At 39.9% G+C, this 15,198-nt stretch overlaps 2 protein-coding genes across 4 annotated transcripts; both read right to left on the reverse strand.

Moving 5' to 3' along the window:
- Positions 1 to 21: 21 nt before the first annotated feature.
- On the reverse strand, positions 22 to 11,676 carry nphp3 (nephronophthisis 3). Of its 3 annotated transcripts, none has more exons than XM_078245268.1 (28): positions 11,617 to 11,676; positions 10,702 to 11,082; positions 10,438 to 10,563; positions 10,198 to 10,348; positions 9,883 to 10,035; positions 9,479 to 9,612; positions 8,953 to 9,113; positions 8,684 to 8,840; positions 8,291 to 8,365; positions 7,990 to 8,160; positions 6,865 to 6,968; positions 6,354 to 6,468; positions 6,112 to 6,255; positions 5,912 to 6,009; positions 5,680 to 5,782; positions 5,468 to 5,550; positions 5,106 to 5,241; positions 4,637 to 4,801; positions 4,423 to 4,517; positions 4,178 to 4,300; positions 3,891 to 4,080; positions 3,442 to 3,683; positions 3,182 to 3,257; positions 2,965 to 3,092; positions 2,350 to 2,590; positions 2,113 to 2,238; positions 1,833 to 1,948; positions 22 to 1,726 (listed from the first exon to the last, which is right to left on the reverse strand). In XM_078245268.1, exons 2-28 carry the CDS (start codon positions 11,023 to 11,025, stop codon positions 1,558 to 1,560), a joined length of 3,906 nt encoding a protein of 1,301 aa, XP_078101394.1. In that variant the 5' UTR covers positions 11,026 to 11,082; positions 11,617 to 11,676; the 3' UTR covers positions 22 to 1,557. The 3 variants fall into 3 exon arrangements, with proteins under 3 accessions (XP_078101394.1, XP_078101392.1, XP_078101393.1); XM_078245266.1 differs by having other exon boundaries at positions 5,106 to 5,244; XM_078245267.1 differs by having other exon boundaries at positions 5,106 to 5,244; positions 11,555 to 11,619.
- Positions 11,677 to 13,235: 1,559 nt separating this feature from the next.
- LOC144514087 (uracil nucleotide/cysteinyl leukotriene receptor) lies at positions 13,236 to 14,648 on the reverse strand. The gene is given in 2 exon segments (XM_078245281.1): positions 13,236 to 14,599; positions 14,601 to 14,648. Coding segments are annotated over 2 exon segments (915 nt in total). The 3' UTR covers positions 13,236 to 13,732.
- Positions 14,649 to 15,198: the final 550 nt, after the last annotated feature.

The raw sequence follows: 15,198 nt of genomic DNA on the forward strand, positions 1-15,198 counted from the left end.
TATTATATAAAAACACTTAAGGTACACAGTATGTACTATATTAAGGCAATGAGACAATAGCTTTTGGTACACCGTGTACCAAATTATTACTTTATTGTACTTTAACCTGGACACTTGTGTGGTACTATTATGTTTTTGGCAAATCCCTTAAAATCCTTTTTTGTTAAAGCTGCAGTGGGTAGAAGAATAATAATTAGAGGTGTTGAAATTAATTAATCGATGCATCGAATCGTGGACATGGGCGATGCTGCATTGATAATCGGCCGGGCCATAATCGATTATTTCTGTTTACAATTTAATGTATGCCTAACAACCTTTCTGTTACATATTCTGTTATGTTTTGCACATTCAGGAAGTGCCATGTGCTCAGTGCTGTAGTTTTATGTATCCAATTTATTTAGTATTAGAGCACTGCCGAATGTTTTGTTTTTGAAGCTTGAAAAGCTATGAATTAAATATCCTATATGGCTTTAATAGAAAAACGTATTTGACGCATCAGGATATCGAATCGGGAGATCAGTGAAGATTCACACCTCTAATAACAATATGCTAAAAGATTATTTTGGAATTTTTGCCAAACAACGCCCAAAATAAAGTGCCTACCACAGCTTTAATGAATAAATGCACAGCCATTTAGTTTTGCATAAACAAAGCATGAAATCAGTATCAGAGATGTCTACTCAGATATGGTCAATGCTTGTTTTTTGACAATTGTCTTTGGTTCTGCATTTTTTCTTTTTGGATTACATACTTAATACTGGTAGGAAAACATTATGTAATGTAAACAAATGGTATCTTAACGGCATATAAATATACCAATTTTTCACAATATGCACGTAGAGACAGAAGCTCTCTAAAATCCTTCAGTTAGGACGTCAGGAATGTCGACTTAGCAACAAAAAACGTTTGAGGTCTGAACACTTGCTAAGAGATACACAGCATGATCATACTGAGATGTGGAAATGTTTGATAGTTCATACTTCTTTTCATTAAAATAAGCTTGAGAAGCGCTTTTTTTTTAATTTTACAAATTTTGGGCATTCCTAGTTTACAAAAAAAGGAAAGTTTTTGAAAAAGTGCATATAGTAATATCTGCTGTACATTGTAAAGCACAGAATGTGTCTGGTTATTAATCATGTTTTATGGCTTATGCCATGCCAAGCCCTCATGGCATTCCATTGCCAGCAAATTAATATGTGCTGCTATTTTGCTGATATACACTGAGGCATGTAAATAAGAACAAAGTGTCTTAATTAACAATTAATGTAAACCTGAGTTCCAAAAAAAGGACTGCTATAACGGAGGTTCCTTGCACACATGATTATTAGAAATATTAATAAATACTTGTGGCAAATACACAGGTTTCACAGACTAATATGGCAGACTTCATAATCATACTGACAGTCTATTTGATCAAACCCTAAAACCTCCATCTAGACAACAATCGCAGTGTGATGACCAGAATGGTTTCTGTTTTGATAAAACCATGGGGTCGTAGTGGGGGGTAGTTAGAGCTGTCGACAGCCTGTAAGGTTCTGTGGCAACAACTGAACAGAGTCACCTCGGGGCATGTGGGAGGGGAGCAGGTCCCCTCAGACTGAATGTGTCCCCACTGGAGGAGTGGCGGGACGGGGCGTTCCCACACACCAACGATGGCTCTGCCTCCTTTATCTCCATTGCACGTTTATAAAGCTCTGCTGCCTTCTCAAAGTCACCCTCTTCATAGCTATTTACAAATGGAATACAAAAAAGAAAAATTATTTTAAATGTAATACAACATTCACGATTACGCTGATTAGCCATATGGTAAATGCAATCTCAAACTTCTGTACCTTAGCACAGCCAAGTTTTTTAGAGTCTCTCCGACCCGTGGGTGTGAGCGCCCCAAACTATCTTCGTACACTTTGAGCGCTCGTTCATAAAGAGGCAAGGCGTCACTGTGCTTCTTCTGCCAAAAACAAAGAAATTAACAGTGAGCTATGCTCTATGCAACCTAAAACACAGCTGCTCATGCTCATAACAGTCTCTAAAATAAAAACAAAAATGTGCTAATAATTCTTAAGAAATATGCAAGTCGGGAATAAGTGGTGCAGGCTGAATAAACATTCTCACTAGTTGGCAGTAGATTACAGCCAGGTTGACCAGTGCTGTGGCCACACTGGGGTGTTTGGGCCCAAAACTTTTTTCCCTGATTTCCAGAGACAGCTCATACAGTGGCACAGCCTTTTCCAGCTTTCCCTGTACAACACACACATCTTCAAATTAGATTCTCAGTGAACGACAAACACAGAACAAGCTGTTCAACAGACAGAATATTAAAGTTTCAGTGTCAACAGGTGTGTGTCTCACTCTGCGTTTATAGAGCATGGCCAGGTGTTTGAGTGTGTATGCCAGCGAGGGGTGGTCTGGGGACAAGGCCCTCTTGCGAATATCTAGCGCCCTCTCATACATGTCTTCAGACGTCTCATACTCCCTCCTCTCTGTGTGCAGTGCAGCCAGGTTGTTGAGGGACTGAGCACAGTCTGGGTGATCTGGACCGAGGACACGCTGACGCATCTCCAGAGAGCGGGTCAAGAACATCTTGGCTGCACTGGTGAGGGCAAAGAGATGAATTTTAGATATGTTGGTGGACACACAAATTAAGACCTAAAGAAACAAAAAACGTATCAACAATCAGGTAGATGGTGTAGTGTGAAGGGAGACACAATTACACAATAAATGTCCACAATGCAGAGTGTTACATATGTTTGTTTTTAGATTTTTTTGGGGGGCTTTTTTTTCATTTTTATTAGATAGTAAAGATAGAGGAGAGAGAGAGAGGGGATGACACGCAATAAAGGGCCGCAAGTCCGATTCAAACCCGGACTGCTGCCAATAACTCCTACATGGGGCGCACACTCTACTCGCCCCGAGTGTTAACTATCTTTGTGTGTGTGCATGCCAGCTGTAACATGTATGCCTTACTCCAGGTTGTTTTGGAGGTAGTACAAGACACCCAGTTCATTAAGTGTCTTGGCAGAGTCTGCAGTGTCTTTTCCCAGGGTCAGCTCTTCCAGCTGTAGGGCTCTGCGCCTCAACAAAGTGAAGCCATACTGAAAGGAGGAGTTGACAAAAGGCATGTACATTATGACTGATTAAGTGAGTATGACTGAGCATGTGGGTATCTGTGAAACATGCTTACCATATGACCTTTCTGGCGAGCAGTCTTCTGACGGATCTTCACTGACCTCTTCCTGAGTTTCTCTGCTTGTTCATATCTGATTGTAAAAATGCCAGGTGTAGGCCATTAAACGAGTGTCACTGAGTGTTAGAAGATCATCAACGCAGGTTGGATGCCCCTTTGTAAACACATTGCCTGGCAGGAAAACCAATAAACTAAACTACACGAACAACAATTAGAAATAACACCATGCATATCAACGCCAAGAGAGAACCATTTACTTGTTTTGTTTCTGATAGAGCATGGCGAGTGACTCCAGCTCTCGTGCTACGCTGGCATGCTCAGCTCCGTATGCATTCTCACTTATCTCCAGGGCCTGCTTGTACAGCTGCTCAGCGTTGCCATACTTCTTCCACTGAACATAAACCCCGGCCAGCTGGTGCAGAGAGCGAGCAACGCTGGGATGGTCCGGGTCCAAGGCTGTCTCCCTAATCTCAAGGGACCTCTGTAAAGGCGCTACAGCCTAGAAAAACAGACAGAAGCAAATACATGTGCAATTGTCAATATGTGCACTTTCTTAAAATAAGGTATATATAAGGACACTTAGGCTATATAAGCAAATTAAACAAGAAAACTGCTATAATGTGAGGCAGAAAAATTATCTCTGGTGAACAAAAAACATGTTTTATATTTCGAAGTTAATACTAATCCTTGCAAACATTTATACTACCTGACTAGGGAGGCCCAGGTCTTTGAGGAAACGTCCCAAGGTCTCATACAGGTTTGCCAGCTTGGTCATGGTGTCTTCACTCTCACAGCTCTTCTCATAGTGTTTTAGGGAGTCAAAGTACTCAGTGGCCATGGAGCTTTTGTCTTTGCCCACATATTGCCAATAGGCTAGCAGCTCAGAGAAATGACCCCTAGAAAAAAAAAAAAAAACTTAACATCTGTAAGACTATACCTAAATAAATGTGGCAGGCTTTGCTATATCAACTTGTGTGTATACATGCTTTGTACCTCTTGTAGAGGTTTTGGGAGACAAACAGGTTCAGGAGGCTAAGCTGTAGTTTAGTCCTATCCTCCTGCTGTTGGAGCAGCCATGGCAGTTCATCTGCGACACGCCACGTCACGCGATCCTGGCTACACACACACACACACACACACACACACACACACACACACACACACACACACACAATGACATGAGTAACAGAAGAATGCGAGTTGTGCTGTATGAGGACAAGATGACTACTCTTATGCACCTGAGTTGCTGACTAAAGTACTGTATGAGTTTCTCTCTGTAAGAAGCCAAGCTACTTCCTCCACCCAGGAACTCCAACCTCACAGCTTCCCAAGCCTGAAAAACAGACAACAACTTCAAAACTGTCTATTCATACATTTTCTGTCCCATGAATATCATAGTTTTTATGCATTTTGTATTTTAATGACTTTGTTCTATAATATTCTACTGGTTACCTGCAGGTGTTGAAACCTGATGAGCCCACAGCGGAGGGTTACAATGCAGAGTCTGTTCAGATAGTAAAGCAGAGAGGACAGGACAGGCAACTCCAGTTCTGGGAAAAGGTCTAGTACCTCTGATTCACTAACTCCATTATGGCTGGCACATACAAGGCACAGTATCTACGGAGAGACAAAGAAAACAAGCACATATTGCTTTGCTACGTAGAGAAAGAAAATAATTCACATCAAGGACAACATAAATCTAGAGTGTTTATGTGTACCTGGTAGGCCAAAGTAAACCAGACAGACAATTTGCAAAAAATCTGATATTTCTAACTAATAGTACTGTATCATGAGAACACATTGTAACATGGTGAAAAAGTATGTTTTGCAGCACACACTTGCTATTAAAACCAATAATGGTGACAAAACCCTGTGTTTAAGTGGAGAGATGTTATTGTTATTTTGTCTGGACGTAGGTCACCTCTCTCATAATGTGTTGCTCTCTGTCTGTGTTAAGGGAGTTCAGCATCATCTTCAGTGCCAGGCGGTAGAGTGACATGGTGTCTTGGCACTGTAGACACTGCTCCAGGCTCTTCTCCAGTGACCAACCTGCTATACTGCTGGGCAGTATCAAAACATGGCATATAATCCAATCAAAAAAATGTAAAACGTATGTAGCCACACATTTAGAAACATCAACATCAGAATTAAGACGGGTTGACCATTTAAAACCCAGATAATGCATGTTTAAGGCCTGTTATGGAATTAATTAATTTTACAAAAGTTCTTTTTTTTTCTGTGACAGTTAATACATTTAGAATAGTGAAACATGAGGTGGCTAACCTGATCATCATTCTTGCCAGTATTGTGACATACAATGCATTGCAGGTCGATGCAGAGCGACAGTGCCTTTCCAGCTTCTTCTCCTGGAACAAAGATGCAACATTCAAGTGTGGCATTCTCCCAAAAAAAACATATTGCTGCTAACAATTACAAATTTCTTCCCACACTTTCAAATATCTTCAGAGATTTTAAGAAGGGGGATGATAACTGACCTGGTCCTTGGTAAGTTTGAGATCCATGCTCTGGCACTCTGCATTAACAACGCTCCTGACCTCTCTGGGACTCAGTGGGTCTAAATGGAGTGTGGGCCATAACCTAAAACAGACATGGTCCCTAAATTACAAATTGCAATACTACAGGAGCATATTGGAGAAATACCACTGCATGACAAATAAAGAAATAAATATCTAAATAAATAAACAGCATTTTGAAGTTGTGTCTCACCTCCAAGCTTGAGGACATGTCTCTACATTGACAGACACCACCACTCTGACATTGACAGGGAGAGGGTCAATCAGCCACTTCATGTGTCTTTCTGCTTGCTGAAAAAAAAGGGAAAAACTTTAGAATTAAAAGAGCAAAAAAAAATAATTATTCCAAAGGTGACCAAACCATGTACAGTATACTTCTAATTTGGAGTGTACCTGTATTTGGTCAATGGAGTCAATGATGATGATGATGTTTCCTTGATGGCGTGCTGATAGTCTTTCAAGCCAGCGAGGAAACTCTTCTAAGATCTTACTGGGCTCCATGGACAAGCCAGAAATAGACCAGAAGTGCTGCAGCAGCTATGTGACAACAGACAGAAAACCACAGTTATTCAGTAAGACTGAGTGTCTTCACTGGAAGAAAGCCTTTGGATGAGCCATTGAAAGCAACCCCTTACTTTGACTGTGAGGCGTTTGATAATGAGAACTGGCTCTGAGCTTGTGGAAAGTGGGCGACCAACAAAATGATAAAGGAACAAGGTGTTGGGGGACTGCTTCTGCAGCTGTTCGATCCTAAAACGGAATAAAGAACAAAGATTAGACAAACCGTACTTCATGTCCTGTTCTGTGATGACACATTGCACTAAGAACTCACACCTCCTCTTAGAGTGTGACTGACAGCATAATATAGGAACAAGATGTATTTTTCTTTTTTCAAAAAACAACATCTTTTACAGAGTGGGTCTTATGAAGTTCTTAGGGAGATACTGAAAGATTAACATTTTGTATCCTATCCATTTTGCAATAGTTAGTTGAAGTGAAAAACAGGCCTAAAAGTGTTAAATTATGAGAACTACTCAACATACCTCAAAAGCATAAAAAGTTGCAATGGTCACTTAATAGTTTAAGTTAAGAAGAGTCTATCAGTCGGGGGACATATTACACTTAACTGAATGAATAAGTTCTCACCATTTGGAGAGCAGGAGAGACTTTCCTGAGCCTGGACCACCAGACACCAGCAGAGGAGGGGTGGGAGGGGGAGCAGCTATCATGTCATTCAAACGATCTATATACTGAGGAGGACATCAGATACAACAGAGATTTAGAGAGATTGGAGAACAAAGTATTAGACTGGTTGACAAGATTGAAGGCAGGGTTGGTAATGTTGAAAAGCTAGCAAGATTTGAAAGAAGCATCTCCTCGGGCCTCTACTGACCCCGCTCCCTGCCCTCGGGGCTCCAACCCACACACAGACAAGCACTGCTGCGTCACTGCTTCACAGCAGAGCGGACAAAGGACCGCAATTTTACTTCATATCTCGTTCACCGGTAAGCAAACACCTAATATTATCATACCGAATGTTTAAAACAAACATTACTACTGTTAGCAATGCGATGCTCAGGCTCGTACACGGGAGGGGTAGAGTACGCGCAGCGGGGCAAGGAGGCCTTTCATTGGTTATTTCCAAGCGAACGGCGAGGCAGTGATTGGTGGACATTTTTACAGGATTACAGCAGCTGCAGATGACGGATCTTTTTCGCATTTCTCAGAGCCCATAAGTTATTTATTGCTGTCGGAGTGTAAAGACCATTTCAAACAATGTATAAAAAAGTGTATACTGGAAATAGTTACCAACCCTGCCTTGAAAGCTAAAGCAAGGAGAACATCTACTTGGGCTGGGATGATATGGTTTTGTCCCAATTCCAATGCCGATTCGATTTGTATTGCGGTTTTCATTTATTGCGATTCGATAGTATTGATTATTACAATTTTCTTTTCCTTCTTTAACAAAAACAAACGTACTAATACACTTCTAGAGACAATATATCATGAGACAGTTCTAAAAACGAATTGTCTTCTAAAAATAATGCACATCACGTCAGTCAGTCAGTCTGACAGTCTGACATGTATTTCATTTGTAAAGAAGTACATAACTATATAAATATTTTCTGCATTTTCTGCTTTCGGTCAGAAAATGGATATGATGTAGTCATCAGTGTTACCGTATAAACAGAAAATATTTAGGTGAATCATTGGTAAAAATAAAAACTCACTATACATTCAAATTTTTTCCCACCCTAATATCCACCCTACCTTCTGGAAGCCTAACTGGGAGGTGGTGCTGCTACGGGCCTGCTGGTAGGACTCAATCTGTTCCTGCTCGTCATGCAGGTCCCACAGCACATCTCCTGAGTCTTCCTCACGTCCCTCCTCTATCCCAGAGTCCTTAGAGTCAACATCTGCTCCGTCAAAAGCCAGCAACTCCTACATAGTGAGGGTATAAGTGAAAGTTAAAATGCTGCCAGGGACAGAAGGGATGAACATAAATCACTATACACACACACACAACACAATTGAATTGATAAAAAAGACTGATGTTGCTGACAACCTGTACCTGTTTGATGACTTTCTCAAGTTGAGAATAAATCAGTTCAGCCCCCTCCTCTGCAGAACCACTATGATCCACCACCTGGGTTAGTGTTCAAAACATGTAAGCACAAGCACTGTGTGTCATCCAGCAATCAGGAAAATACAGAATGTCAATTTTGAAAGGAAATAAACACACCACTTCTGCCTTTTGCTTACAGTTAATAGTGGAATCATACAGTGAAAGTAATCTGTATAAAGACTATTAATCAAAAGGCACATACATATTCTCATGACTATAAATGTCATACCCATTTATAGAATGCACTTTATAGATCTAACCTTGGATACTTTGTGAAATATCTCCTTCTCCCCTTTATCCTATTTTGCCTTGTTCATTTATTTTTTGGCACATGCAAACCTTGACTTTAGCAGCCTTGTCTGCAGCATTGACCCTTTCTAGCAGTTGCCTGGTGGGTCCAGTCAAATTGTGATCTTCTTCAGTCCTGAGGTAGAGCACTAGCGGATGGCCATCTGGATTCTTCACAAAAGCCTCCTCACAATCCTCCACCACAGAGCTACACACAAGCATGAGTATCAGAAGACATTTTCATATAAATAAACAATATACTGTACAATATTAACTACATGGGGGTATCCTAGAGAGGATAGGTATAGGACTTACTGTACCTGGTGACAGTAGATTTGACAAGAAGCACACACACAGAGCTCCTTTCAATCTCCTGCTTGCGCTCAACAGCGTAAGAGGCAGCATTCTCCTCTGGGAAGCAGACATTCAGGTAGAAATGGCCCAGACCCTCACACATTCTCCGTAACACAGGAGAGTGTTTCTGTAATGAAAACATGAAGCAAAGATTTACAAGAATTAATGTCAGCTCTCACAATGGTGTTCTAAGAGTCTGACATTTAGACTATTATTGACTTGAAACTAATTTCCTGACAGTAGATTGAAGGTAATGTAAGACTAAATGCGGTTCTAAATAAACCTCTATATGCATGTTGAACTTCAGTTTTAATGCTGCTTGTTAATAGAGACACAATGATTATTATTTCAGCAATATTTAAGGGAAGACCAACGAGCACCAAAGAGCAAGCACCTCTGTAACGCCCCATGAAGATGAAAAACAGTGTGCAACAATATCCCATGAAAACAGAATATTTATAGTTTGTTTATTACATTGCCCATCTAACCAACCTTAATAAAGACATCAAGCTCAGCTTTGGTCTCCTGGGTAAAGATTAGGTAGCAGCGCACTGTGTTACTCCATAAGGCCTGGGGTACATGGGGGGAGACCTGAAGCAGACTGGCCACAGCAGCATCCCAATCATCTAACACAAACACACATGAGAAAAGTTACGAGACAAACACATGAAGAGATAAGTAAATGCATACTTCAAAAGCTACAAGTACACAAACATAAATAAACACCTATTAGGAAAGTTATAATAGGTAGGTAATGTATGTAGTGGTCTATTGTTCTATAAAAGTAGAATTCTTTTTTCAGTGTCATAGTAGCCACTATAGCCACAGTGCAAACATGTTTGCCTACATATCACGATGCCTCTTTTCTTTCTATAGACTTATTGAGGTTTACTTACCTCTGCTCACATTTGCAAAGGGTCCCTCCACATCTATCAAACTGTGGGCAAACTCCGGCCCCCGGAACGTCTGTTGCAACTGCATCATGCTACCCATAGAGGGCTCACTTCCCAGCACACCACCAGACCAGTACTCACATTGTGTCCCTGCAGCTAAAGGCATACAGTAAATAAACAATACAATTAACAATGTTTTTGAAGATTTTATCATACAAACACAACCTTAGATTTTGTATTCTAATGGCAACTGGTAGGATAGATGGATGAATAAAACAAAGAAAAGGTCCCAACATAGCCTAGATTTCTGGGTCTTACCAGTAACCGTGGTTTGGTTGTCGTCTGAGTCAGAATCATTTAGGTCATAGACCTGAATGCCCTGAGCTTGCAACTGTTGCAGTTTGGCCTCCAAGTCCCTCTTGGCACGCAGGAGATCCTGAATCTCCTTTTCTTTTGTCTCCCGGAAAATCTGGTGGTCATTGAGCCACTTGGTTAGCGTTGCAATCATGATTACTGGACAGAATGCTCCACAGTAGTAACACATGTGATGTGGTTTACCTTAAATTGTCGTTTTACTTTGTCCCTGTCATGTTCAAAGGTGGCAGCCCTCTCCATAGCTTGATACTTTGCCTCAAGAGCACTCTCTTTTTCTCTAAGGATCTTCTGGTAGGTCTTCTGCAGAGCCTATTGTCACAATGAAAATTAACATCATAATAAGAACTGTTAAAACATCCATAAACATTAAATGTTGTAGCCTTAAGTGTGTGCTTTAATAAGTAGGTAGTCTCTGGATCTCAGTAGTCTCCTGTTAATTCATTTTACCTGTAGTTCAGCCCTCAGCCTCTTGTTCTCCTCATCCAGCTTGGACTCCTTCTTTTGCATGGATGAGATCTCATTATTTTTACTGACGCGAAAAATTTCATACTCTTTACGGAGTCTTTCATACTCGGCAGCGTACTCTAGATCCACAGAACCTGTGGATTTAAAACTGGCCCCAATCACCCGAGGTCCTCTGCGAAAGGAACTGCGCAGGAGTCGGGCTTTGGGCTTGACCTCAACTGGGATCTCACAGGCTTCCCCTCCTTCACCTCCATATCCATCCTCAATTACCTCTCCTGGGCTGACCAAAGAGGATGCGGTGCCCATGGTGGCAGCCTAAGCTGTAAAAAAGTGATCAGCCTTTTCGGATACCCATAGCAGCTCCTGTGCGATGACAGACAAGACAGGGATTAGTAACGTTAGTGACAACTACTGAAACGTTTTCTAGGCTGTGGGAAATGATTGATTGGCATTTCTGTGTCCTAATTTGGTTTCTCCGTGCTGTATCACAAACGCAAAACGGCTAACGTTAGCCTTAGTCAGTGTAACGTTATAGTTACAGCCACGGAGCTAATTTGCTTTCTACTAAAGCAACAGCTCATACGACAACTATTTTAGAGGAGCGCCTCCAGCAGCTGAAAGGTAACGTTACGTTACGTGTTTCACTTAACGTTAACGTTTTAGCTTAGCTAGCTATTTAGCAATTCCTATCCGCCAATAACAATAAAGAAAATATTGGTTAGCTAACGTAACATTTCCGAAATAGCTCGTCGCGATATTTATTGATGTAATGTTAAAAACTGAAGGTATAACACAATCACTTTTGTACATATTTTAACTTCTACAGAATACTGACTAAAATCTGAAGTCTTCAGTGAAAACATTGAAGCTACGTTGAACAAACAAGAATACACTCACGGTCCGCTCCCTTCACAGCTTCTCCAGCTTCTTCCTGGCTGCCTTGGTAACAGGTCATAATACGGGTGCTCGCACAAGTCAAACTGGGTAAAGTCAATTTTCTACGGTAACTGTACAGAGCCCACTTGGCAGGTTTAGTATTTACAAAGAGTATAGAAGTACCATACTCTTTGGTATTAAGCCATTCATTATTCCATAGTTACCGGTATATAACAATAGTTACTACACATTGCAGTCATATATTTTTATGAAATGAAATATATAGGTTATATTAAAGTCTCTTGTATCATGGACAATGGTTTGTCCTGCAGAACTGTTTTTGCAAGGGCTTGGACCTGTGTTGGGGTAGCCTAGTTGTGAATTATAGTATAGTATATAGTATATATAGGCCATGTCTTGGACGAGTTGCTGACAAGATGACTTGGTAACTAAGGTGATTTTTTTTTAACTTAAATATATATATACATGCACATTAACATTTTAACATTTTATAAAAACACATTCATTTCATAATTTAAGTTTTCTAACAGTTCATAAATAAATTACATAAATTAATTACATAAATTACTGACAAGCTTTATAATTATAATTACACCTGTTGACAGGCAAAATGCATCAAGCCTATTCTTAAAGGAATTAATAGAAGGGGAACGCAAAACTTCTTCTGGAAGGTCATTCCATGATCTTACCGCACGGAGTGTGAAAAAGTTCTTTCTCTTTTCAGACAGGCATGTTCTAGGGTAAAGTTTTAAAGAATTCCCTCGTGTCTCGTACCTATTGTTCTAAAACTGAAAGATAGGCTCAATTGTTACATCATATGTTCCCTGTACAAGCTTAAACACCTGAATCATATCTCCTCTGTATCTCCTAAATATGAGAGTCGGTAAACTTAATTTCCTCAATCTATCTTCATAAGACATGTTTTTCATTCCTGGAATTCATTTAGTAGCTCTTCTCTGGACCCTTTCAATTTTTTCTACATATTTTAATTTATATGGACACCAGACGGAGCTTGCATATTCAAGGTGAGATCTTACCAGGGATTTGTACAAAGGTAAAAATACATCCTTGCATACATTTTGAAAAGTTCTTTTTATTATTGCAATCATAGATGTAGCTTTTTTTTAAAAACTTTTTCAGAAATATGTGTGTGGAATTCAAATGAACCATCCACCACAACACCTACGTCCCTCTCCTCTTCTACTGGATTAACTACTATATCCCCAACTACATAATTGGCTACAGTGTCATTTTTGTTCCCAATATGTAAATGTTTACACTTTTTGGGATTCATCTTTAATAGCCACTGGCCACACCATTTGCCCATGCTACTTAGAGCTTCTTGAAGATGGTCACTTGTTATTATTCTGAAAATTTAAGTATCATCCGCAAAAAGGTAAACATCAGACTGTATCATATCTGGCAGATCGTTTATATTACAAAGAGAACAGGGCCCAAGACTAATCCCTGTGGGACCCCAGATGTCACCGGCTTCCAGTCTGAGACGGCACCATTCACTACCACCTGTTGTTTTCGTTTGTACAAAAAATCCTGTATATAAAATAAATAATAAATAACTCTGTTGTCTAAACAATAGGATTTTAACTTTGATAGCAGTCTTTTATGAGGAACAGTGTCAAAGGCTTTTTGAAAGTCCAGATATACACAGTCAACTGTCTGTCCTCTATCCAAAGCTTTGATCATGTCTTTTGTGTAACATCTAAACTACTGTACAGTGGAAGCTAATGTTTATGCTACCATAACAAATAATCAAGATAAATTTGACATCCAATTACATAATGTTTTTGCTCATAAATTATCAAGTGTCACACAGACCCGAGTATTTGACCTACAAAGGCTCTCCAAACAGCATGTCTCAAACAGCACTGACCACCTCAGATGATACCTGGTAAATAGGGATATTCTTTTTTTGTATATTTGACCTGTGCAGTTGGCCTATTTGATTATTTTGTATCCTTGCATTTTAGAAATCCATGAATGTGTTAAGCCAAGGTTGAATTCATTCATCACATTTAAACATATCTAGACATTATTCAAAATAAGGACAATTTGTTTGAAAATATTTATTGTCTACATAATAATTGTTGCCCATTGATCATCTTCTTTTACAGAACAGCTTAAGCAATTTGTCCCTGTATGCACGGTTCAGGAAGAAATACATCACTGGATCCAGTACACCACTAACACAGGTCAGTGCAGATGTGATCTGATTGGCTCTTCTTAGTGACACGCGGCTTGCTGCAGTCATATAGCCATGACTGTGACTTTCAATGTATATTACCCTGCTCACATGGTAGGGCACAAATGCAAACAGGAAGTTCATCACAATGAGGATGATCATTCTTACAGCTTTGTGCGTCATTGGTCTTCTTCCCTGTTGCTTCACTACCCTTAGTTTCAGCAGAATCAGTATGTAGGAAACCATTATGGTGGTGAGGGGAAGAATAAATGCCACAAGAGTGGAAACTAAAGCTGTGGGAGATGTCTTTTCTAGATACAGCTTGTTGCAGATGCCAGTTGAGTTGTTCGTCATGTTCTTTTTAGAGAAAAGTATAGGGCTCATAGACACAATAACTGTCACCCAAAGTATGCCAACAACTACCTTTGCATACATAGCTTTCCTAACTGACTGTGATTTTATAGGTAGAACCACAGCCAGAAATCTGTCCAGGCTGATGAAACTCATTAAGTATAGGCTGCAGTACATGTTAAGGTAAAAGAGGAAGCCTGCTAGTTGACAGAGGACATGTCCAAAAGGCCAGTGGCTGTCAGACAGGTGGTAAACTATACGCATGGGTAAAATAAGGATGTAAGAGATGTCTGCTACAGACAGGTGCATCAGGAAGACCTTAGATGGAGACGTGCTGTGCTGGTAAAGGAAGGCCCACAGAGCCAAGGCATTCCCAGGCACAGCAATGATGAAAATCAGCATGTAAAATGTGGAAAATATAATGTTCTCTTGATGGGGAGTCACTGTCATAGAAGCCCTGTATCTCCTCAGAGATGTTCATTGTTGTTGTTGGAGAGGATCAGCCTGTTGCAGCATAGACACAAATAACCTGTTATGATGATAGCCTAGTCAAGTGATTCACCAAATCATACATTGTTATATCATAACAAAACTAAGAACACAAGGTTTGTGCATGTGACAAAAAGATGACTTGTTTGATGTAAGAAAATATCAACCTACATGTTAATGAGGCTTAGAAACAGGAACTGTCCTTACAAGGCTTTAGCCAGTGTTGCAGAAGACACACTTAATATTTCAATAATAACTACAGAATGATTAACAACAGATAGACTATTTTCAAGAGAAAAACTCAATAGAAAGGAAAAAACAATTTCAGAGCCATACAACACAATTCGCATGACTGCACATTACATTCAGAATGTAATTTTTATTGAATTTAGATACATTTGTATAAACTAGTGAAAAACATGTTTCATTTTTTATGGCAAACAATATCTGATAGTTGTACTTCACCTTGATGTACATTGATGCGATGAACTGCAAAACCCACCATCCAGTGCAATTAGTTGAAGTATCACCAAGTATACCAA

The sequence above is a fragment of the Sander vitreus genome, unplaced genomic scaffold (genome assembly GCF_031162955.1).
Source record: "Sander vitreus isolate 19-12246 unplaced genomic scaffold, sanVit1 ctg445_0, whole genome shotgun sequence".
Lineage (NCBI taxonomy): Eukaryota > Metazoa > Chordata > Actinopteri > Perciformes > Percidae > Sander > Sander vitreus.